Below are 25,806 nucleotides of genomic sequence, written 5' to 3'. Positions count from 1 at the left end.
CGAGTTGCTCTGTGCTATCTGAATGGTCCCGCTGTATTTTGGGACCTGTGCGTCCCCCAGAAGGCAGCGCGGGGAGGGAGGAGCCGGAAGTTTAGTAGATTGCCGCACTATTGTGGCGATCTTACCCGGAAGTGGGAGCAGGTACCTGGTTTTGACAGCTATCCTCTCCCCCCCCCAAAAAAAATATGCCAAATATGGCAGCGGAGGGGTGGGGTGGAGGAAGAAAACAAGTGTAGCTGCCCCTTTTGGGTGGAGTTTTTCTTTAAGCATGTAGCAGAGGAAGGAAGCAGCAGACAGAAATGACAGTTAGTGCTCTGGAGTGAGACAAGTACACACTATAGAGGGATATACTTTGCTCATATTTCATGTCTGAGGTTTACAACCACTTTAAAGTGGAGTTCCATCCAAAAGGGGAAGTTATGCTTTAATGCCCCTCCCCCTCCTCTTCTCCAAATGGCACTTTTTTTTTAAAGGGGGGGGGCAGGTACCTGGTTTCGACAGGTAGGCGAGGGGTTAATTACCTTTTGTCTTATTTCCAGCTTCTGGAAATGTCCTTTATCTTAGAGCAACCAACACATCGTACAAAACAGGACTTTTAAGGTGCTAGAGAAATACCCACCAAGGCAATAAATACTGAAAAATATATATATTTTTTTATTAATCAAAAACTCTTAAAAAAAAACTGAATATAAAAATAGATACAATGAAGGTCAACGGACCATTCTGAAGGCCATTCGGCAACAATTCTCCCTCTGCCTATTCTCTCTCTTTACACTACTACATCCAATATACACACATGATGATATGCCAAAGTATTTGTAGTCCAAGCAGTGGAATAAGGGCCGCCTCCCCTACGCGTTTCACAGACTCGCCTCCCCTACGCGTTTCACAGACTCGCCTCCCCTACGCGTTTCACAGACTCGCAATCTGGTCCCTCAGGAGACGGAGAGAGGTTTATCTATATTTTCATATAAAAAAAACAATGATTAGACATATATAGAGAACTGGTCATATTGGAACACAGAAGACTGAACAATTCAGATTATTCTATACATGAGGATAACATAGTAAATACAATTAAAAAACAATTATCACTCGATGGGGAAATATTTCATATTTTCTTCTTCTCGGCTCACAATATCCAATAATGAATTCTAAACCTGGTTAAAGCGGAGCTCCGCCCAAAAGGGGAAGCGCCCCTTGTTTGCACCCTCCACTGCCACATTTGGCAATTTTTTTTGGGGGGGGGTACCTGGTTTTGACTTCTGAACCGGAAGTTCGTCCCCCTTCTCCTTCCCCCCCCAGTCTTCTGGGACAGGGTGGGGAAGACTGATCCAGAAGACACCGCCACCGTAACCCCCTAAATCCACCCTGTAACCCATCGTGACAGAAATGGCCGAAGATATGGGCAAAATTTACACTTTGGGGTGGTGAAAAGAGAAGGTTAAGCTGTGTTTTTACCCCCCCACCTTAAGCTGCACAAGCAGCCAAATAGGGATGTACAGATGCTACGCCCATGCCAAAAATGATACCCCATGCCACATTTAGCAGGCAGAACGTCATCCATTCAGGTGAATGGGGCCACATCACAACCTCCTGATTGTAGCGTGGTGGTGGGGCCTTTAGCCTTAAAGTTTTTACTTTAATGCATTCTCTGCGATAAAGCGGAGTTCCACCCAACAATGGAACTTCCGCTTTTCGGAATCCTCGCCCCTCCGGTGTCACATTTGGCACCTTTCAGGGGGGGGGGGGCAGATACCTGTCTCATCCAGGTATTTGCTCCCACTTCCGGGCATAGGTCGCCTCAGCAACCTTTGCCACGTCCGGTGCTTACTTTGTCCCCCCCGCTGTCTTCTGGGAGACACACAGGTCCCAGAAGACAGCAGGGACCAGTGGGATCACGTAGTGTGACTCGCGCATGCGCAGTAGGGAACCAAGAAGTTAAGCCGCAAGGATTTACTTCCCAAATCCCTTACCGAAGATGCCGCCAGCAATTGATCGGCTTCGGGTGAGAACATTGCGGGAGCCCAGGACAGGTAAGTGTCCTTATATTAAAAGTCAGCAGCTGCAGTATTTGTAGCTACTGGGCCAGATTCTCGTAGATCAGCGTATCTACGAGCGGGGCGTAGCGTATGCCATTTACACTACGCCGCCGCAACTTACTGGAGTAAGTGCCGTATTCTCAAAGCACTTGCTCCGTAATTTGCGGCGGCGTGGTGTAAATGGCCCGGCGTATCCCCGCGTAATTCAAAGGGGGCGGCTTGTATTTTAATTAAGCGCGCCCCCGTGCCGAACGAACTGCGCATGCGCCGGCCTTAAACGTAGCCCAGTGCGCATGCTCCGTAGTACGCCGCAAATACATTGGTTTCGACGTGAACGTAATTAACGCACAGACCTATTCGCGACGAGTTACGTAAACGACGGAAAAACCAGACGCTGTCCCGACAGCCATACTTAACATGGCATACGGCGGACCGACGTAAGGTTACCCCTCATATAGCAGGGGTAACCTTACGCTTACGGAAATGACGTAAAGTACAGCGAAGCGGCGCAAAAACGTTCGGGTATCAGCTCATTTGCATATGCGACGCTGAAATCGACGTAAAAGCCACCTAGCGGTCAGCGTTGTATTGCATTTAGGATCCGACGGTGTAAGTGACTTACACCAGTCGGATCCTAGCCTAATTCCGGCGTATCTTGTTTTGAGAATACAAAACAATGATACGCCGGCGGGATTTTCAAATTACGCCGGTGTATCTGTAGATACACCGGCGTAATTCTTTTGAGAATCTGGCCCTATGACTTTAAAAAATAAAAAAAATTCGGCGGAAATTTAAGGTAAAAAACTTTAGTTTCCAGTTCCCCCCCCCCCCGTTATACTTACCAGAGCTCCAACCAGCGTTGTGCACAAGAGCAGCGGCTCTCCATCCTCACTGGGCAGATTGATAGCAGCGGGGGCCATTGGCTCCCTATGAAAAGGGGGCGGGGTCAAGTCCCACTGTCTTTGTCTACAGATGCAGACAGCGGTGGCTTGGGAGCAGGCTCGCACGAGTGCCCCCATTGGAAGCGTCTTCCCATGGGGGCACTCACCAAAGAGAAGGAGGCCAGCTGTGGGTGGACCCCAGAAGAGGAGGATTGCACATAGCAGGGTAAGTAAAAGGAACCCCTGGCCTGGAACAAGGGCCCAGGCAGGAATTACACAGAACCGGGGGGGTGGTTTGCTGTCGCCGCGGGGGGGGGGGGGTTGTGTGTCACATCGCAAGTTGAGAAGCAGGGGGGAGCGCAGCGAATTGAGAATGGGGGGGGCACCGCAAATCAAGAAGCTGGGGGGGCTGCCGCCGCCAACTAAGGTCAGGGGGGCTTTGGGTGCTGGCAAAAAACAAAAGAAAGGGGGATGCCATCTGGGTCCCTGGAGACCACCGGGCCCCTTAGGGGTCGGGGGGCTTTGGGTGCTGAGAAACAAAAAAAGGGGATGCCATCCAGGGCCCTGGGGAGCACCGGGCCCCTTAGAGGTCGGGGGGCTTTGGGTGCTGAGAAACAAAAAAAGGGGGATGCCATCCGAGCCCCTTACAGGTGTACTGCCTGTACCCTCCTGATGGCGGCCCTGGGTCCAGGTCTTGTTCTGATTCTTGGCTTACACAATACTAATATTGGCAGAAGGAAATCAGCAATAGCGGCTCACCATACAAGTCGTTTTCTATACATAACCAACATTGCTGCATGAGAGGAGGCAGCACAAGGCAAACCTTTTACATGCTGCCAAGATGTGGCGTGTACCCAACAAAGACCACCAGAGCTAAAATCCATACTGAGGGTTCATATGTCCCGGGAAGGGGGGTCTCAGTTGGAAAATAAAGTTTCTTAAAAAAAAAAAGAATCCTTCGAGTTCATATTTAAAACACAAATCTGTATGTAGAAGAAATGATTTTGTATCCATAACATAGCAAATTAATAAATTACCTGGAAATCCCGAATTAGTGGGTGCGAAGGCGTTTGGCGTATACGGGTTCCAGAACGTAATACAGGAGGGACAGGAAGACGCTGGCCAGGAAGATGAGGCTCATGACAGACAGAAGGACGTAGCGGCCGATGAAGAACGTGTCCACAATCTGTATCAGGCAGAGAACAGAAACATTGTATGATGGAAGCGCACATCGGGGCCACTGCACACAGGCGTTCTACTCATAAAAAACTCAAAAATAGTACCGTATATACTCGAGTATAAGCCGAGGCGCCCAATTTTACCCCAAAAAACTGGGAAAACTTATTGACTCGAGTATTAGCAGAGGGTGAGAATGCAGCAGCTACTGTGAGGCCCCGTACACACGACCGGATCTGTTCGTTGGGATTTATCCGCGGATCAGTTCCAGCAGACAAATCCGGTCGTCTGTACGGCCTAGCGGACATTTTTCGGCGGAGATTTCTCCAGCCGACGGTTTTCAAGCGCATAAAAATGTCTTAGCATGCTAAGAAATCTATCCGCTGGAAACCTGTCCGTCGGACTGATCCGGTCGTCTGTACAGACTCACCGGATAAGTCCAAGCGATCCCCATCCCTCGCATGCGTCGAAATGATTTGACGCATGCGTGGAAGTATTTACCTTCCAGGGTCGCGCACGTCGCCGTGTCATCGTCGCGGCGACGGCGCGGCCACGTCACCGCGTATGTTTTCCGCTGGGATTTTGATCTCATGGTGTGTACAGCCATCAGATCAAAACCGGGAGCAGAAATGTCCACTGGAAACGGTCCGGCGGACCGTTTCCAACGGATATCCTCTCGTGTGTACAGGGCCTAAGTGGAAAAGAGGGTCAACAATGCCCATTTGCAGCCTCACTGTGCCCATTACAGCCTCACTGTGCCCAACCGCACTGTGCCCATTGCCACCTCACTGCACCCATTGCCACCACACTGTGCCCAATCTCACTGTGCCCATTGCCACCTCACTGTGCCCATTGCCACCTTACTGTGCCCATTGCCACCTCACTGTGCCCAACCTCGCTGTGCCCATTGCAACTTCACTGTGCCCATTGCCACCTCACTGTGCCCAACCTTGCTGTGCCCATTGCAACCTCACTGTGCCCATTGCAACCTCACTGTGCCCATTGCAACCTCACTGTGCCCATTGCTACCTCACTGCGCCCAACCTCAGTGCCCATTGCCACCTCACTGTGCCCAACCTCACTGTGCCCATTGCAGCCTCCCTGTGCCCGAGTCAGTGTACCTGGAATTTGTACAGGCTGCGGGCGTCAATTCATTGTTTAAAAGTCACCGTCTCCTCCTGGTCCCGTTCCGTGATAGGCGTTTCCCAGCAGCCTATCATGGACGTCTTCTCATCCTCGGACTCGGTTTCCCAGCAGACACTGTGTTCATTTTTCCGCCAATCATGGACGGTCTCTTGTCCGAGGATGAAAAGACATCCGTAATTGGTGGACCACTGAACACAGTGTCTGCTGGGAAACACCTATCACAGAAGGAGGAGAGATGAGATAGAGAGGACACCGGAGCCAGAGGAGAAGAGAGGAGATAGAGAGGACATTGGAGCCAGAGGAGATAGAGAGGACACCAGAGCCAGAGGAGATAGAGAGGACATTGGAGCCAGAGGAGATAGAGAGGACACCAGAGCCAGAGGAGGAGAGAGGAGATAGAGAGGACATCGGAGCCAGAGGAGGAGAGAGGGGAGAGAGAGGACACCGGAGCCAGAGGAGGAGAGAGGAGATAGAGAGGACACCAGAGGAGGAGAGAGGAGATAGAGAGGACACCAGAGGAGGAGAGAGGAGATAGAGAGGACACCGGAGCCAGAGAAGGAGAGAGGAGATAGAGAGGACATCGGAGCCAGAGGAGATAGAGAGGACACCAGAGCCAGAGGAGGAGAGAGGAGATAGAGAGGACATCGGAGCCAGAGGAGATAGAGAGGACACCAGAGCCAGAGGAGGAGAGAGGAGAGAGAGAGAGGACATCGGAGCCAGAGGAGGAGAGAGGAGGTAGAGAGGACACCGGAGCCAGAGGAGGAGAGAGGAGATAGAGAGGACACCGGAGCCAGAGGAGGAGAGAGAGAGAGGACACCGGAGCCAGAGGAGATAGAGAGGACACCGGAGTGAGGAGATAGAGAGGACACCAGAGCCAGAGGAGGAGAGAGAGAGAGGACACCGGAGTGAGGAGATAGAGAGGACACCAGAGCCAGAGGAGAGAGAGAGGACACCGGAGCCAGAGGGGGAGAGAGGAGAGAGAGAGGACACCAGAGCCAGAGGAGGAGAGAGGAGAGAGAGAGGACATCGGAGCCAGAGGAGGAGAGAGGAGATAGAGAGGACACCGGAGCCAGAGGAGGAGAGAGGAGATAGAGAGGACACCGGAGCCAGAGGAGTAGAGAGGAGATAGAGAGGACACCGGAGTGAGGAGATAGAGAGGACACCGGAGCCAGAGGAGGAGAGAGAGGACACCGGAGCCAGAGGAGGAGAGAGGAGATAGAGAGAACACCGGAGCCAGAGGAGGAGAGAGGAGATAGAGAGGACACCGGAGTGAGGAGATAGAGAGGACACCGGAGCCAGAGGAGTAGAGAGGAGATAGAGAGGACACCGGAGTGAGGAGATAGAGAGGACACCGGAGCCAGAGGAGTAGAGAGGAGATAGAGAGGACACCGGAGTGAGGAGATAGAGAGGACACCGGAGCCAAAGGAGGAGAGAGAGGACACCGGAGCCAGAGGAGGAGAGAGGAGATAGAGAGGACACCGGAGCCAGAGGAGGAGAGAGGAGATAGAGAGGATACCAGAGCCAGAGGAGGAGAGAGGAGATAGAGAGGACACCGGAGCCAGAGGAGGAAAGAGGAGATAGAGAGGACACCGGAGCCAGAGGAGGAAAGAGGAGATAGAGAGGACACCGGAGCCAGAGGAGGAGAGATGAGATAGAGAGGACACCGGAGCCAGAGGAGGAAAGAGGAGATAGAGAGGACACCGGAGCCAGAGGAGGAAAGAGGAGATAGAGAGGACATCGGAGCCAGAGGAGGAAAGAGGAGATAGAGAGGACATCGGAGCCAGAGGAGGAGAGGACACTGGAGCCAGAGGAGGAGAGAGGGGAGAGAGAGGACATCGGAGCCAGAGGAGGAGAGAGGGGAGAGAGAGAGGACACCGGAGCCAGAGGAGGAGAGGGGAGAGAGAGAGAGAGGACACCGGAGCCAGAGGAGGAGAGAGGAGAGAGAGAGAGGACACCGGAGTGAGGAGACCAGAGGCAGAGGAGGAGAGAGGAGGTAGAGATGGGGCAAGTGGGGACCGACCGGCAGACAGCCACTGATTGCAAGGGAAAGCAAAGATATACTTACCTAATCTGCCAATCCTCCCGGTGCAAAACCAGCCCCCCCTCCAGCAGTCTTGTGCAGTGGACTGTTTCTTTTTTTTTTTTTTTTTCTTTTTTTTTTCTTTTTTTTTTTTGCCACTTCAGACTTCCCCACAGCGAGAGACTTGCTCATGATTTTATTCATAATTCCGTCTCTACATCAGGTTTAGCATCATTTGTGGTGCATTTCTCTTGCAATTTTTTATACTTGTTATTTATATTTTATTTATTTGTTTATTTTTATATTTTCATCTCTTTTTTTTTTTTTTTTTTTTTTTTTTTTTTCACCGTTTAGAACTCACTCTTTTATAGTAAGTACGGAACTATTTAAAAGGTTTTATCTGCGTGACAAAGAAAAGCCCAGCACCCCATCTCCCCCCTCCCCAACTAAATACCCCCTCCCCCCCCCTACCCCTCCCCTCCCTTGACCATCCCACGACTCCACTGTAAGAATTCCTTCCCTTAATTGAAAAAAAATGCGTTCCTATTCCTCTCTCAGGTTTTCTGCGAACCTCCAGGATTTTTTAAATTCCATCCAGGGTACCCATATATCCTTTTCCCCTACTTTGTGTTGATAGCTCCCGTATTTTAATTTCTCTCTCCTATAAGTGTCCTCTACGGAGTCGATCCACTCCCACATTTGCGGACTTTTCGCGTCTCTCCATTTAAGGGGAATCAATCTTTTCGCTGCGTTCAATAAATGAGGGATCAGTGAATCCTTGTATTCCTTCTCTGGAGTCTCCCCCCCATGAAAGAGCACTACCCATGGGTTATCTTCCAATTCTTTTTTTGTTATTACCTTTATCAGGGCCAAGATTTTTTTCCAATAAGCTTTAATTTTCGGGCAGTCCCACCATAGATGTGCCATTGTTCCCCTTGACTCACAACCTCTCCAGCATTTCTCTGACTCTCCCCCTCTGAATTTTGCCATTTTATCTGGGGTGGCGTACCACCTCGTCAAACATTTGAAGTTCATCTCGGCAGTTCTTACATCTACTGCCGAGGTGTGCGTCATTTTCAGGATTCTTCCTATGGTCGTTTTCCCCCTTGGGACCCCTAAGTCCTTTTCCCAATTTTGGATGTATTTTAGCGTGTCTGACTCTTCCATTTTCTGCAAGTAATTATAGATTTTAGATATATTTCCTTTTGAGCTTTCGGTGCTACACAATTGTTCCAATAAGGTGTAATCCTCTTGTGACCTCAAAGGGTGTGGTAGGCGCTTGACGAATGACACTAACTGCAAGTATCTCCACTCGTCGAGCGCCCTAATTCCAATCCTATGTTTAATATCGTGAAGTGTCCTAATTTTACCATCTAGTGTTATATCTTTTAACTGTGTTCTATTTGTGATCCAATTTCCCCCTACTTCTTTTGTTCCTGGGATAAAATATTCGTTTTCTTTTATATCAATAAAGGGTGAGTTGAATTCTGTTTTTAATTGTTTGTGAAGTCTATCCCAGATCCTCCATGCATTATGAGTAATTGTGTGTGTTGAAGTGTGTAAGGATCTGTGTTGTGGTGGATTCCAAATTAATCTCCCTAACTGTGCCCTTGCTAATGTGCATTCAATATTTATCCATCTTTTGTCCTGGGATTCTTTAGCCCATTCTATAACCCTTGAGAGAACCGAAGCATTATAGTACAATCGGATGTCGGGTACAGCTAAGCCTCCCTTTTTCTTGGCCCGTTTTAGAATTTGAGCAGACACCCTATGTTTTTTATTATTCCAAATATAATTCATTATGAGGGAGTTAATTATTTTAATGAATGACGGTGGTAGGTATATTGGGACCATTTGAAACTTATATAGGATTTTTGGGATGAGAACCATTTTTACTACATTTATCCTCCCGAACCACGAAATAGGTCTATTGAATATGTTTTTAATTTCCCTTTTTATTTCGTTGAGCAGGGGGATAAAATTTATTCTATATATTTTCTTGATGGAATTTGCCAGTTTTATTCCCAAGTATTTTATTTCTTTTTGCCATTTAAAATTATATTTCTTCCGTAGGAATTGTTCTTCCTCTTTAAGAATATTAATATTTAAGATCTCCGTCTTTTCTGTATTCACTTTGAAGTTTGACACCTCACCATATTGTTTTAAAATAGTTATTAACTTCGGGAGAGTGACTCTTGGGCTACTTATATAAAATAAAATGTCGTCTGCGAAGGCGGATAATTTGTGCTCATCTACTCCAACCTCTATTCCATATATTTCTGGATTTTGTCGGACCATTGCCAGCAGGGGTTCCAATGATAAAACGAAAAGAAGAGGGGACAGGGGACAGCCCTGCCTGGTTCCATTTCTCATCTCGAAGGGTGCGGATAAAGATCCGTTGATCTTGATCCTAGCGCAAGGGTGGAAATAGAGCGTTTTGATCCATTTAATCATCCTTGGGCCAATTCCTATACATTCGAGTGTTTGTATCAGGAACCCCCAGTCTACCCTGTCAAACGCTTTCTCAGCGTCTACTGACAGGAATAGACCGGGGGTCCCTCTTTCTTTGATCTGCTCCATAAGAAGAAGTGCCCTGACCCCATTGTCCTTTCCCTCCCTCCCAGGTATGAAACCAACCTGGTCTGGGTGGACAATGGCAGTCATCGCCCCCCTCATTCGTTCGGCCAAAATTTTTGCATACAGTTTGGTATCTGCATTCAGGAGTGAGATAGGTCGGAACCCTGAACAATTCGTATTGTCCTTTCCCTCTTTTTTAATGACAGTGATCGTAGCTGTTAATGCCTCTCTGCTCATCTCATAGTCTCGCCCCAACCCATTGAAATATTGACATAGTCTAGGGACTAAGATAGTACTAAACCTTTGTATGTAGGCCGACGTGAAGCCGTCTGGACCCGGGCTTTTCCCTTTGGGAGTATTTTTTAAGACCTCACTTATCTCCTGTTCAGTAATACTTTCCTCCATTCTTTCTATCTCATACTCTTCTATCTTCGGTAGATTAGTTTGCTGTAAAATTTCCCTGATCTTATCCTTTTTTTCGACCGGGTCCCTGATCTTCTGTTGGACATTGTATAGTTTTTCGTAATAGCTTCTAAAAGATTCTGCTATTTTATTCGTAGCGTAAACTAAGTCTCCATCCCCATTCCTGATTTTTTCGATAAAGTTCCTGGTTTTCTTTTTTCTTACCATTCTGGCCAGGTTTTTACTAGGTTTATTTCCCCAGACATAACTTTCACTCTCTACCCTGTCTATGAAATTCTTGGTTTCTTGCCCGGCAAGGGCTTTATATTCATCCCTTGTTAAAGTTAACTTACGGAGTGTTTCCCTCTTTTGGCCCTGTAATTTATGTTCCTGTTCCAGCCTATATATCTCCTCTTTTAATGTTTTTAGTTTACTCATTCTTGCTTTATTTTTCTTTGCCCCTTCAGCAATAAAAATCCCTCTTATATACGCTTTATGAGCGTCCCACAGGGTTGCTCCTGTGATTCCCTCCTTGTCATTCTCCTGGAAATACCATTCCAATTCTTTCTGTACTCTCTCGACCACATCCTCGTCCCTCAGCAGACCTTCATCCAATCTCCACTCTGGAGGGATGCATTTTTGTATGGAAGTGCTTATTTTGATGGTTATAGGTGCGTGGTCTGATAGCGTTATGATCTCACATCTTGCTTCGACCACCCTCTCCAAAAGTCTGTGGTCTACGAGGATGTAGTCGATCCTCGAGTACGTCCCATGCACAGGGGAAAAAAACGTGTAATCTCTTGTCTTGGGGTTGAAAATTCGCCAAACATCCACCATTTGATTTTGTATCATTTGTTTTTTCAGTAGCTTAAGATGCTCACCGTTATTCCCCTGAACATGGGACGTACTATCGAGGCTCGGGCACATGCAAAGGTTAAAATCCCCCATCAACACCACATGTCCCTCTTCAAAATCTTTTAATTTTCTGAGTATTTTACTGATATATTTAGCCGAATTCACATTGGGTGCATATACGTTTGCCAGAGTGTAGTCCTGCTCCCCTAGTTTTATTTTTAAAAACAAAAACCTCCCCTCCGGATCATTCAATCTGTCCACCAGTGTGTATCTAACTCCTCTTGCAAATCCTATAGCAACCCCCCGAGATCTCGATGATACGGTGTCTCCATAATACCAGACGGGATAATCGGATGAATATATCTTTATATTAGACTCTAAGGTAATGTGGGTCTCTTGTAGGTAGACGATGTCTGCTTTATACTGCGTAAGTTCGGCAAGAATTTTATGTCTCTTAATATGAGAGTTTAATCCTTTTACATTATATGATAAGAACTTAATATCTGTCATTTATCTCTTTTTTTTTTTTTTTTTTTTTTGAGTTTGAGAAGAATTCCTGTGGAGTCGTTCAGATGGTCCCCCTCCCATTACCCTCCTTTCCCCCCCCACCCCCCCCCTCCCCCCCCCCCCCCCCCCCCCCCCCCCCCCCCCCTCGCCCCAGCCCCCCCTCCCTCCCTCCCCCACCCTGGCCCTCTCTTGGCCTGGGAGCCGCTGGTAGAAGACTCCTCGCCTTCATCCTTGGCTCCTCTTTCGTGGTGGTATTCGGGGCTCCCCCTTGGCCCCCCCCTCCCCACCCCCTCCCCCCACCTCACCATCCCGCTTCTTAAAGTTCCATGCTCGACCGAGCCAATCTAATCGACCCAATCAGGGAGTTCGGGAATTGTTATTTCCATTTTAAGGCAAAATACGTTCAGTTCCTCCGGGTACCTAAGTCGTGCTGTTTTACCCCCCTTTATACCTATGAGGCACGCCGGGAATCCCCATTGGTACCTAATATTTTGTGCCCGCATCAATTCCAAGAGGGGTTTCAAGCATCTCCTCCTTGCCAGTGTTTCTTTCGCCAGATCGGAGAATATTTGTAAATCTGTGTCTCTATATCTCAGGGGTGGTATTCCCCTAAGCCTACCCCATATTTCTGCCTTATCGACGTAATTCCTGAATCTCACGACCACATCCCTTGGACCGTATTTTTCCATCTGTTGGGGGTTCCCTACTCGATGCACTCTCTCAATCTTAAGGGGCTTAGATTCTACTGATCTCTCTAACAGAGGGTTAAAAATTGTATTCATAATGCTTCTAAGATCTTCATCCTTTTGTTCTATCAACCCCCTGATTCTGAGGTTCTGTCGCCTGTTGCGATTCTCCTGGTCCTCGATCCTATATGCCGCCAGTCTCTGATTTTCAGTCAAAGCCTTTACTTGCTCTTTCAAGGAGTTTATTTCCTGATCCTGCTCCTCTATTCTCTTTTCCGTCTCTACCACTCTTTCACGGAGTCCTCCAAGGTCAATTCTTACCTTGTTAATTTCTGTCCTTATGATATTTTCCATGACATTTTCCATCCTCAACAGCATTGCGTTCATCTCTGCCTTTGTAGGGGGCAGTGTATCTTGGGGTAGCTCCTCTGCATTATTTTGCCCTTGCTCGCTTTCTAGTGTCGTTTCGCCTATAGAGCTCTCCGCACTACCTGCTCCTACACCTTTTTTTGTATCGATCTTCTTCTTTTCTGTTTTTTTTGCGAGTCCTGGGCTTTTAAGGCTCCCTTCTTGAGTCATATATTGCTGTATGGAGCTATTCCCCGTTTTATTCTTCACTGGTTTTGTAGTGCCACCCCGCGTCGATCTATCCATTTTGTTGGAGGGTCTAATTCTCTTCCCCAGTTTGGAAATGTTTTTTTTTTTTTTTTTTTTTTTTTTTTTTTAATATATTTAGGCCCCTTATCGGCCCACAATCTCCTTCACCGGTGTATGCTCCCGCCTTCCCTTAACTACTACCCAAACCCTGAGCAAGTAGATATTTTAGTAAGGAGAAGGCCCAAGGAAAGCAGGGGTCCCGGACTGAAGGGAGAGGGCCAGGGGCAGAGCAACAGAAAAGAGGACGTTTACTGCTTCAAGCAGGATTACTGGGACTGCCGGATTCTCTTCTTATAAGGAGAATACCTACAGTGTCTTTACTAAGTTATCTCCTGTGTTACAGCCACCCAATATATCCTGATTGTTCCAGAAAGTGAGGGAGATGCTTTGTGTCAGGAAGGATCTTGATAATCTTTTCACTTTTCACTGTCCCCCATTCATCAAAACTGGGATTTTCCAGCTCTCATAATCACATGTGCGTCTTATCCCAGTAATGTCTAGGAAAATAAGATATTTGTGACCACCCTCCTCCAATATGAATTTTCCCTCAGGGCGCTAATTCTTCAAAGCCCAGGCCATCGGAGATGTCGGTAATTCAACTATATGAAGATCATTTAGGCCACTCACAAGAGGAGAGATCAGAAATTATATCACCCTTTAAATTGTCCTCTTATTTAGCTCCACAGACCAGCCTGAGCCAATCGAAGCGCTTCCATACAGTTCTATTCAGTAAGGACAGGGAGCCAGACTCTTAAGTAAATCATAAACAGCAAGCAGTGTAGAGATATTGCTACAGGTGGAGAACTAAATTAGTCCAGATGTCATACCCCTCAGATATTCCCTCTATTATTTCATCCTTATGCCAGTATGAGTTATAAGTTCAGTTACATTTTGTCTTCATATTCCCTTCAATTGCAGCTGTCACAAATAACAAACCCAGTAAAGGACTAGCATCTAGTCATTGTCCAATTTTTACATAAGAGGGCACCTTATGGGGTATAGGTGTACATACTTCTGAAGGGCAATGTCATGCCAAACGGGGGGGTCACGGGGGGGGGACCCGATCAAACTCGGCTCTACTGAGCGCCTCACCAGACCCTTTGGATATCCTCCTGGACCGCTGCCCGGCTGCTTGTCTCCGGTGGATTTATGGGCTTCTGAGAGCCCCGCACGGCATGCTCCGATTGCCAATCGGCTTCCTTTCATCCAGTGCTGAGTGCGCAGCAGCTTCGGTTTCTCCGGCGCAGTGTGTCCAGCAGAAACTCGTCTGCCGGCGCTCTTCATGTAAAGACCCCCGAGTATGTCTGGTCCCGGCGGGGATGGGATACCCGCTCGTTCCCCGCAGCGTCCAGCCTCTCACGCTATAGTCTGCGGGGCCACGAGCGGTGCTGACGGGGCCTCAGAGCGGCGTGTGTCTCCTGCCGCCATCGCGCCGTCCTACACCTCCCACCTCACTCGCGCTACGTCACGTCCTCATCACGTTTCCCAGTGGACTGTTTCTGACGTCATCACGCCCATGGACTGGCTCTGAATGTGAGGACAGCAGGAACAGTCCACCGCTGGACATGGGGGGGGGGGGGGGTCACCGTTTTCCGGAGGATCAGTAAGTATAGTTTTTTTTTGCACCCCTGGGCATAACAAGCAGTTAAAATAGAACTTTTTCCTGGAGTTCTGCCTTAAAAGTAAATCCATTCACCGGCCTCTTCTCCCTCCACTTCCTATATCTGGGGATTTGTATTATGTGGATGACTCACGCCCATCGGTAACACTTACCTAATAAAACAGGCACAGGAGACGATACCGCTATATAAATTAACAATGAATATTAATGATAATCATAATAAAAGGTGCCAAAAAATCTTTTTCTGAGTGTTGAACATCCGAGTGATGTCAGGAGATGTTATCATTTAAAGTTACAGAACCCCCTGCGGCCCATTATGTGATTCTCATGGGACCTGGAATGGTACAGAAGCCAGAACTTCATTCCCCTTAATGCTGGCCCCGCCCCTTACTACTGGCCACGCCTCCTTACTGCTGGTCCCACCCCTTACTACTGGCCATGCCTCCTTACTGCTGGTCCCACCCCTTACTACTGGCCATGCCTCCTTACTGCTGGCCACACCCCTTACTGCTGGCCCTGCCCCTTACTGCTGGCCCCGCCCCTTACTACTGGCCACACCTCATTACTGCTGGCCCCTTACTACTGGCCACGCCTCCTTACCGCTGGCCACACCCCCTTACTGCTGGCCCCGCCCCTTACTACTGGCCACACCTCATTACTGCTGGCCTCGCCCCTTACTACTGGCCATGCCTCCTTACTGCTGGTCCCGCCCCTTACTACTGGCCCCACCCCTTTATTGGCACCACCATCTTTGATGGTCCAGATATGCTAATGGCCTCCCACGTCAAATCACGAATGGCCTCCAACATGGAATCACTAATGGCCTCCCACGTCAAATCACTAATGGCCTCTCACATCGAATCACTAATGGCTTCTCACATCGAATCACTAATGGCTTCTCACATCGAATCACTAATGGCTTCTCACATCGAATCACTAATGGCCTCCCACATCGAATCACTAATGGCCTCCCACGTCAAATCACTAATGGCCTCTCACATCGAATCACTAATGGCCTCCCACGTCAAATCACTAATGGCCTCCAACATCGAATCACTAATGGCCTCTCACATCGAATCACTAATGGCCTCTCACATCGAATCACTAATGGCCTCTCACATCGAATCACTAATGGCCTCCCACGTCAAATCACTAATGGCCTCCCACGTCAAATCACTAATGGCCTCCCACGTCAAATCACTAATGGCCTCCCACATCAAATCACTAATGGCCTCCCACGTCGAATCACTTTAATGGCCTCCCACGTCGAATCACTTTAATGGCCTCCCACGTCGAATCACTATAATGGCCTCCCACGTCGAATCACTAATGGCCTCCCACGTCGAATCACTAATGGCCTCCCACGTCGAATCACTAATGGCCTCCCACGTCGAATCACTAATGGCCTCCCACGTCGAATCACTAATGGCCTCCCACGTCGAATCACTAATGGCCTCCCACGTCGAATCACTAATGGCCTCCCACGTCGAATCACTAATGGCCTCCCACGTCGAACCACTAATGGCCTCCCACGTCGAACCACTAATGGCCTCCCACGTCGAACCACTAATGGCCTCCCACGTCGAACCACTAATGGCCTCCCACGTCGAATCACTAATGGCCTCCCACGTCGAATCACTAATGGCCTCCCACGTCGAACCACTAATGGCCTCCCACGTCGAATCACTAATGGCCTCCCACGTCGAATCACTATAATGGCCTCCCACGTCAAATCACTAATGGCCTCCCACGTCAAATCACTAATGGCCTCCCACGTCAAATCACTAATGGCCTCCCACGTCAAATCACTAATGGCCTCCCACGTCAAATCACTAATGGCCTCCCACGTCAAATCACTAATGGCCTCCCACGTCAAATCACTAATGGCCTCCCACGTCAAATCACTAATGGCCTCCCACGTCAAATCACTAATGGCCTCCCACGTCAAATCACTAATGGCCTCCCACGTCAAATCACTAATGGCCTCCCACGTCAAATCACTAATGGCCTCCCACGTCAAATCACTAATGGCCTCCCACGTCAAATCACTAATGGCCTCCCACGTCGAATCACTAATGGCCTCCCACGTCAAATCACTAATGGCCTCCCACGTCAAATCACTAATGGCCCCATTCACAATAGGTGAGGGCTTCCTGGCCATCATCCTGACCCTTACCACAGAGAGGGTTATATGCAGTAAAGGGGGAGTTCAGACTTTTCCTTCTCACCAAGTTCCGGGTTCAGGCATGCTTGCCCCGGGTCATTGAGGTCAGAGTCATTCTGCACCAGACAGGACAGTTTCTATTTTTTTGCCCTCAGAGGCTTCCTCTAGCTGGCCTATAAGCAGAAGTAATAGGACCACGTGAGACATGGGTGTGTGGCCGTGGTGGGCAACTTTCTTGATACAGTGGTCCTCGAGTGTGGCCCCTGACATCACCAAAGGGCTACACATAAATGTCAACATTTAATGACAGAGACATGCAGACACCCAACAGGATATAGCCAACGACTATGGGCATGGTACAAGAGATTGTAAGAGACTGTGGACATACTACGGGAGATAGTCAGAGAGTGTGGACATAATAAAATTGAAGGTCAGAGAGTGTGGACATGATACAGGAGATGATGGAGACTGGGGACATGATACAGGAGATGGTCAGAGATTGAGGACATGATACAGGAGATGGTCAGAGACTGGGGACATGATACAGGAGATGGTCAGAGACTAAGGACATGATACAAGAGATGGTCAGAGACTGAGGACATGATACAGGAGATAGTCAGAGACGGCAGACATGATACAGGAGATGGTCAGAGACTGTGAACATGATACAGGAGATGGTCAGAGACTGGGGACATGATACAAGAGATGGTCAGAGACTGCAGACATGATACAGGAGATGGTCAGAGACTGTGAACATGATACAGGAGATGGTCAGAGACTGGGGACATGATACAAGAGATGGTCAGAGACTGCGGACATGATACAGGAGATGGTCAGAGACTGCGGACATGATACAGGAGATGATGGAGACTGAGGACATGATACAGGAGATGGTCAGAGACTGAGGACATGATACAGGAGATGGTCAGAGACTGCGGACATGATACAGGAGATGGTCAGAGACTGAGGACATGATACAGGAGATGGTCAGAGACCAAGCACATGATACAGGAGATGGTCAGAGACTGTGGACATGATACAGGAGATGGTCAGAGACTGAGGACATGATACAGGAGATGGTCAGAGATTGAGGACATGATACAAGAGATGGTCAGAGACATGATACAGGAGATGGTCAGAGACTGTGGACATGATACAGGAGATGGTCAGAGACTGCGGACATGATACAGGAGATGTTGGAGACTGCAGACATGATACAGGAGATGATGGAGACTGCAGACATGATACAGCAGATGATGGAGACTGCAGACATGATACAGGAGATGATGGAGACTGGGGGACATGATACAGAAGATGGTCAGAGACTGCAGACATGATACAGGAGATGTTGGAGACTGTGGACATGATACAGGAGATGGTCAGAGACTGCGGACATTATACAGGAGATGGTCAGAGACTGCGGACATGATACAGGAGATGATCAGAGACTGCAGACATGATACAGGAGATGGTCAGAGACTGCAGACATGATACAGGAGATGATGGAGACTGAGGACATGATACAGGAGATGGTCAGAGACTGTGGACATGATACAGGAGGTGGTCAGAGACTGGGGACATTATACAGGAGATGGTCAGAGACTGCGGACATGATACAGGAGGTGGTCAGAGACTGGGGACATTATACAGGAGATGGTCAGAGACTGCAGACATGATACAGGAGATGATGGAGACTGCGGACATGATACAGGAGATGGTCAGAGACTGCAGACATGATACAAGAGATGGTCATAGACTGAGGACATTATACAGAAGATGGTCAGAGAGTGCAGACATGATACAGGAACCTTTGTAGACAGGAGAGATATTACATGAGACTGCTAGGACTCGGTGTATCTACACATCACTGGACCCCTGTGGTAGATACAGACTCAGAAGTGACAGAAGCCCCCTCTGCCCCCCCCCCATACACACTGAACTACAACCAGATGGGGGAAAACCCCGGACAATTCTCCTTCAGGCTCATAATAATGAAAAATACATTTTCTGAACAGCGGCCAAATAAAAGTTCCTCTTTTCCCCCCTTCAGATATTGGACATGAAAGAAAAGTGTGAGAACATAAAAGGGGAAGAGCGATCCTCCGCCATGGCCGGCCCCCGGGGAGCTGCCAAACATGCTGCTACAACAAGAAAGGTCAGGACGCTGTGCCGGCATGAAAGGCTGACCTTGGATGAACGAGTCTCTGGTGGTCGGCGTGTTTGTCCGCACGAGGCGCTTCGCTTTCCTAATTAGCCAATTAGTGGGCCTTCGGCGGGCAAAGCCGGAGTCATGTATTATGGATGGACTATCGAGCGGCTCCGAGAGAGAGGAGGATGGAGAGGGAGACGCCAATCTTATAATTAGAGGAGAAATCTCATGGAGTACCAACGTCCACGTCTCTACTACTCCTCAATCACCTCTTATCTAATACATGGGGGAGGGGCGGGTATCAGGGATCCAAGGCTGTGTGCGCTCCCTGCGGGCAGTGTGGATATACGAGAGCCGCCACTACGAGAGTCCCCCCCCCCAGAATCACAGAACAAGCCCTACAAAGCTATCCATACCCTGATCCAACTCCAGCCGATCCCTGCCAGTGTGTGGGCTCCCCTGCTGGACAGAAGTCAATTAAACAAATGACATATTGGGAATTGCTCCATCAATCAACAGCCAATCAATCAATACAACCGGTCTATTGATACTATATAGATTATTTCAAATGCGGTGATGTCATCACTGGGTCTCTGTGCTTCTCCATGCACTGCAGGCAGATCATGGCTGGTGGGAGGGGTTGGCAGTAATCCCCTTAAGAGCCATCAGTCCTGATTAAAGAAGTGGGCTGGCTCTTGGGAGGAGCTATGCAAATATCAAAATGCCTTGGTGGTTGGATGTCAGTTTGGAGGAGTGAGGGTTCATTTACACTTTCCACTTCAACATACATTCAAGTGCCTATCACTTCAACATGTGTTTGTGATTTTCAGTAGTACCCCCAGCTCTGCTGATCCCCCGCTCAGTAGTACCCCCAGCTCTGCTGATCCCCCGCTCAGTAGTACCCCCACTTAGCAGATTTCCAGTTTATTGGTACCCTTGTTCAGCAGATATCCCACTCAGTAGTAACCTAAAGCTCGGCTGATCGCCACTCAGTAGTAACCTCCGGCTCTGCTGATCCCCCACTCAGTAGTAACCTCCAGCTCTGATGATCCCCCACTCAGTAGTAACCTCCAGCTCTGATGATCCCCCACTCAGTAGTAGCCCAAGCTCTGATGATCCCCCACTCAGTAGTAACCTCCAGCTCTGCTGATCCCCCACTCAGTAGTAACCTCCAGCTCTGCTGATCCCCCACTCAGTAGTAACCTCCAGCTCTGCTGATCCCCCACTCAGTAGTAACCTCCAGGTCTGATGATCCCCCACTCTGTAGTAACCTCCAGCTCTGCTGATCCCCCACTCTGTAGTAACCTCCAGCTCTGATGATCCCCCACTCTGTAGTAACCTCCAGCTCTGATGATCCCCCACTCTGTAGTAACCTCCAGCTCTGATGATCCCCCACTCTGTAGTAACCTCCAGCTCTGATGATCCCCCACTCAGTAGTAACCTCATGCCGCTCCTTGCCCCTACACTCTCTGTCTCCACCTTCAGGAGTGTTGGGTGGGAGGTGCAAGAGAGGTCTCCACAACGTTCCAGTCTTCACCAAGTATGTGATAAAGGCTTTGTAAGCTGAAATGTGTGAACTCATGAGTAATGCCGCGTACACACCATCACTTTATGTGATGAAAAAAAATGACGTTTTTAAAAACGTCACTTTAATTGACTGTGTGTGGGGGAAAACGTCGTTTTATGTCTTGTAAAAAACGACCAAAAAAAATTGAAGCATGCTTCAATTTTATGTGTCGTTTTTCAAAAGTGGACTTTTTACTTCACAGAAATTGACCGTGTGTAGCAAAAAACGTCGTTTTCTAAGACGTTTTTTCACCCGCGCATGCCCAGAAGCTACTTATGAAGCGAGCTTCAATGGAAAAACGTGGTGAACGTAACCTCACTTTGCTAGAACATTGTGAGAAAACGATGGTGTGTAGGCAACTTCGTCTTTGAAAATTGAAGTTTCAAAAACGTCGTTTTTTACTTCACAGAAAGTGTCGTTTTTTTTTCATCACATAAAGTGATGGTGTGTACGCGGCATAAGGCTTTGTGAGACAAAACAATTTGGCTTATAGCAATGAGTAAGGCTTTGTGAGACGAAACGCGTTAGCCTCGGCTCTATGTTGGGCCACTTGATTTTTAGTCAGTAAATTCAGATTATGTATTGACTCCAGCGTTGACTTATTTTTGAGGACCGTGTGGATGGGGCCTACAGAAGCCCAGTTGGGAGAGCAACACCTGCTACACAAGAATAGCCAGGGGGGTGGAGCTAAGTTCATTAGGCGAGTTTGCCTGTGAAGAGTCAGCTCCTCGGACAAGCTTGATTGGGTTTCTATTAGTGATGTAGAGGTTTCCTTTCGGTATTGACAATAACCGTTTAGCCACAATATCATCAAATGTCGGCCCCCCCACCCAACAAATTACCTGAACCTCTTTCTGTGTGGTGGAAGTCTCACTCGCTCGGGGGAAGAAGATCAGAACCAGAGTGATGATCAGCGCCAGGAGGAAGAACGCAACACTCAGCAATCTGTAAGGGAAAAGTACAGAACTCTTCACATGGAAGCACATAGATCACCATTGTACCACATTCACCCATAGGAGAGCATCACCATTGTACCCCATCCACCCATAGGAGATCATCACCTTTGTACCCCATTCACCCATAGGAGAGCATCGCCATTGTACCACATTCACCCATAGGAGATCATCACCATTGTACCACATTCACCCATAGGAGAGCATCACCATTGTACCACATTCACCAATAGGAGAGCATCACCATTGTACCACATTCACCCATAGGAGATCATCACCATTGTACCACATTCACCCATAGGAGAGCATCACCATTGTACCACATTCACCCATAGGAGAGCATCACCATTGTACCCCATTCATCCATAGGAGAGCATCACCATTGTACCACATTCACCCATAGGAGAGCATCACCATTGTACCACATTCACCCATAGGAGAGCATCACCATTGTACCACATTCACCCATAGGAGAGCATCACCATTGTACCCCATTCACCCATAGGAGAGCATCACCATTGTACCCCATTCACCCATAGGAGAGCATCACCATTGTACCCCATTCACCCATAGGAGAGCATCACCATTGTACCCCATTCATCCATAGGAGAGCTCCGGGAGGTCTACTGAATGATCTCACTTTATATGTCTCTCTACACCTTGTGGCTGATCTGCAACCCTCAGGGAAAGAGTGTGCGGCCCTCCGAGATGAAGTGTGCAGCCCACTGGGAAGGAGCGTGCAACCCTATGAGGTGGAGCATGCAGCCCTCTGAGATTATGTGTGCAGCCCTATGGGAATGAGAGTGCAGGTCAGTCATGGAGTCCTTGACATCTACTCTAGCATGTGTGCAGTCTCTGACCATCTACTCTAGCATGTGTGCAGTCTCTGACCATCTACTCTAGCATGTGTGCAGTCTCTGACCATCTACTCCAGCATGATTGCAGTCTCTGACCATCTACTCCAGCATGATTGCAGTCTCTGACCATCTACTCTAGCATGTCTGCAGTCTCTGATCATCTACTCTAGCATGTTTGCAGTCATTGACAGTCTACTCTAGCATGTTTGCAGTGATTGACAGTCTACTCTATTACATTCACAGTCTCTGACCATCTACTCTAGCATGTTTGCAGTCTCTGACCATCTACTCTAGCATGTCTGCAGTCTCTGACCATCTACTCTAGCATGTCTGCAGTCTCTGACCATCTACTCTAGCATGTTTGCAGTGATTGACAGTCTACTCTATTACATCCACAGTCTCTGACCATCTACTCTTGAAGAGACCAGTGATGTGAGAAGTACACTGATGGCCACACTGCACCTTAAAGCAGAAGGCGACTGAGAGCCGATGTCCAGCCGATTATACAGCAGCCCGGCCCCCCGCCTTACATCTATCACTACGTTGAATAAAGCCGGCGATATCACGGCGTGCTCTTACCGGGCCGCCCCAGACGTGCGGGAGAACAGAACACACAGCAGCAGGGTGACAACCCAGAGCGCCGCGATCACAAACACCCCCGTGCCCACGCCAAGGACCGTACTCGCCATTCTGCAGGAAGGAAAGGAATAGAAATTAGAAACATATTTCATGTGGGAGGGTGTCGTGACGCACATTTCAGGGCTAGAAGACGCACAGCAAACTCTTATATAAGTACAAAGTGAAAATTTGAGCATCTCTGATTTTCTCCGCACCATGCGCACAGATACAGCGCCCTCTATCCGGCTGCACTCTGCATCACGCCACCACTAGATGGCGCACTGAAGGAGGCCGAGACTCATTTATGTGCCAGTATTATTCTGTGATTGCATAGCAAGGTCCATAAAGACATGGGTGAGCGAGTTTAGGGTGGAGGAACTTGACTGGCCTGCACAGAGTCCTGAACTTAACCCGATAGAATCACCTTTGGGATAAATTAGAGCGGAGACTGTGATCCAGGCCTTCTCGTCCAACATCAGTGCCTGACCTCACAAATGCTCTTCTGGAAGAATGGTCAAACATCCCCATAGACACACTCCTAAACCTTGTGGACGACCTTCCCAGAAGAGTTGTAGCTGTTATAGCTGCAAAGGGCGGAGCCAACTCAATATTGAACCCTACAGACTAAGACTTGGGTACCGTTAAAGTTCACGTGCGTTTAATGGCAGGCGTCCCAATACTTTTGGTAATAGAGTATATCTCTGAAAATGAATCAAAAACACCAGGACAGTGAAAATCCCCCAAATGACTCCTTTTGGGAAAGTAGACAGTCCAAGGTATTTAGTAAGAGGCATAGCGAGTTTTTCTAAAGTTGTAATTTTTTTTGTTACAATTTAAAAAAAAAAAAAAAGGTTTTCCTGATGCCAACCAACATGGCAGCATACGTATGATATAGCTCCGCCCCTATATCATTTGCTGCCATGGATTGGCAGTGTCATCATATAACTGGTGTGGCGGTGATCAGGGACACCGACAGTGGCGGCTGGTGCTCAAATTTTTTTTGGGGGGGGGGCGCAAACAAACTGAAAAAAATAAACGAAATCAATTGCAGCCTCACTGTGCCCATCAAACACAGCTACTGTGCCTATCAATTGTCGCCACTGTGCCCATCAAATGCAGCCAGTTTCCCCCTCAAATGCAGCCAGTTTCCCCTCAAATGCAGCCAGTTTCCCCCTCAAATGCAGCCAGTTTCCCCTCAAATGCAGCCAGTTTCCCCTCAAATGCAGCCAGCTTCCCCCTCAAATGCAGCCAGTTTCCCCCCAAATGCAGCCAGCTTCCCCCTCAAATGCAGCCAGCTTCCCCCCAAATGCAGCCAGCTTCCCCCTCAAATGCAGCCAGTTTCCCCCCAAATGCAGCCAGCTTCCCCCTCAAATGCAGCCAGTTTCCCCCCAAATGCAGCCAGCTTCCCCCCAAATGCAGCCAGCTTCCCCCCAAATGCAGCCAGCTTCCCCCTCAAATGTAGCCAGTTTCCATTCAAATGCAGCCAGTTTCCCCCTCAAATGCAGCCAGTTTCCCCACAAATGCAGCCAGTATCCCCACAAATGCAGCCAGTTTTCCATCAAATGCAGCCAGTTTCCCCTCAAATGCAGCCAGTATCCCCACAAATGCAACCAGTTTCCCCAAAAATGCAGCCAGTTTCCCCACAAATGCAGCCAGTTTTCCATCAAATGCAGCCAGTTTCCCCTCAAATGCAGCCAGTATCCCCACAAATGCAACCAGTTTCCCCAAAAATGCAGCCAGTTTCCCCTCAAATGCAGCCAGTATCCCCACAAATGCAGCCAGTTTCCCCTCAAATGCAGCCAGTATCCCCACAAATGCAACCAGTTTCCCCCTCAAATCAGGCACTAATCAGGCACTTCCAAAACACACCCACCACTGTTATTCAGATGGCCGGCGCTCAACAGGGGGCCGGACACCTGAATAGGGGGCAGTAGCGGCGACAATGCATGAATCTATGTATTGTTGATTGATGGGTGCAGGAGAGAGGGGGGTGGCGCTCCTGCGCCCACTATGGACGCACCGCCACTGCACACTGACTGGTGATAGTATGTAAAAAAAAAATAAGAAACGAACATTTTTATTTTATTTTTTATGTCCATGCGTTTTGTCAGCTGTGAACACATGTGCCATATGTTATGGGGGTCCTATTAATTCTTAAGCCCTCCCCTCCTGGCACTCCGGTCATGTGACCTCTGTGATTGGCTGCCACATGATTGGAAAGCTCCCGATTGCAAGTATGCGCCAGGAGCTTTCCGGTACCTGCAGGGAGCGGTAATTTGTTTACACGGAGCCGCATATATGCGCATTTTACATGTGTAGGGCTGCTTATTGAAATAAATCGGCTGCCCGAAATGCGCAAAAAAAAAAAGCATGCATTTTATGGTGTGAACAATCCCTGAAGGTACCCAAATACATTATATATATATATATATACACACACACATAATATACATTACATAATGTGAGTTCTCCACCCCCAATCACATGACATCATCACCATCAAGCAGAAAAAATATATATAAATATAAACATATACAGATGGCAATAAACTTCTGTAAGACGTTACTCGTAGCAACCACGAACCACCACGCAAATACACACATCAAGGGGAATTTACGAAGACTCGAGCAGCTAGAATCTGAAGCAGTTGTCCATGGCAACCAATCAGCTTCTATCTTTTGTTTTCAAACCTTACCTGAACAAGCTGAAGCTAGAAGCTGATTGGTTGCTGCTGACAGCCGCTCCAGTTTTGATCTATTTCTCCTCATTGATCATAAGTGGCCATTCACACAGATACAAAGCAAACCCACCGATCACTTACTGATCAATCCGATGAGAGAGTGCTGAACTATAACAGATGGGAGTAGAATGGAGAGAATCCTGTCTTTCCACTTCCGGGTCAGAGGGCGTCATCCATCCCAGTGTACA

General features: G+C 48.3%; 1 protein-coding gene across 3 annotated transcripts; it reads right to left on the bottom strand.

The window, feature by feature from the left end:
* Positions 1-506: 506 nt before the first annotated feature.
* TMEM218 (transmembrane protein 218) lies at positions 507-25,806 on the bottom strand. Of its 3 annotated transcripts, none has more exons than XM_040326440.1 (5): positions 25,700-25,806; positions 22,840-22,950; positions 21,293-21,395; positions 3,961-4,109; positions 507-958 (listed from the first exon to the last, which is right to left on the bottom strand). In XM_040326440.1, exons 1-4 carry the CDS (start codon positions 25,789-25,791, stop codon positions 3,975-3,977), a joined length of 441 nt encoding a protein of 146 aa, XP_040182374.1. In that variant the 5' UTR covers positions 25,792-25,806; the 3' UTR covers positions 507-958; positions 3,961-3,974. The 3 variants fall into 3 exon arrangements, with proteins under 3 accessions (XP_040182374.1, XP_040182376.1, XP_040182377.1); XM_040326442.1 differs by having other exon boundaries at positions 25,689-25,710; XM_040326443.1 differs by lacking the exon at positions 25,700-25,806 and adding an exon at positions 25,574-25,671.

The sequence above is a fragment of the Rana temporaria genome, chromosome 10, assembly GCF_905171775.1.
Source record: "Rana temporaria chromosome 10, aRanTem1.1, whole genome shotgun sequence".
Taxonomy (NCBI): domain Eukaryota; kingdom Metazoa; phylum Chordata; class Amphibia; order Anura; family Ranidae; genus Rana; species Rana temporaria.
This window is presented reverse-complemented; position numbering and strand designations above follow the sequence as displayed.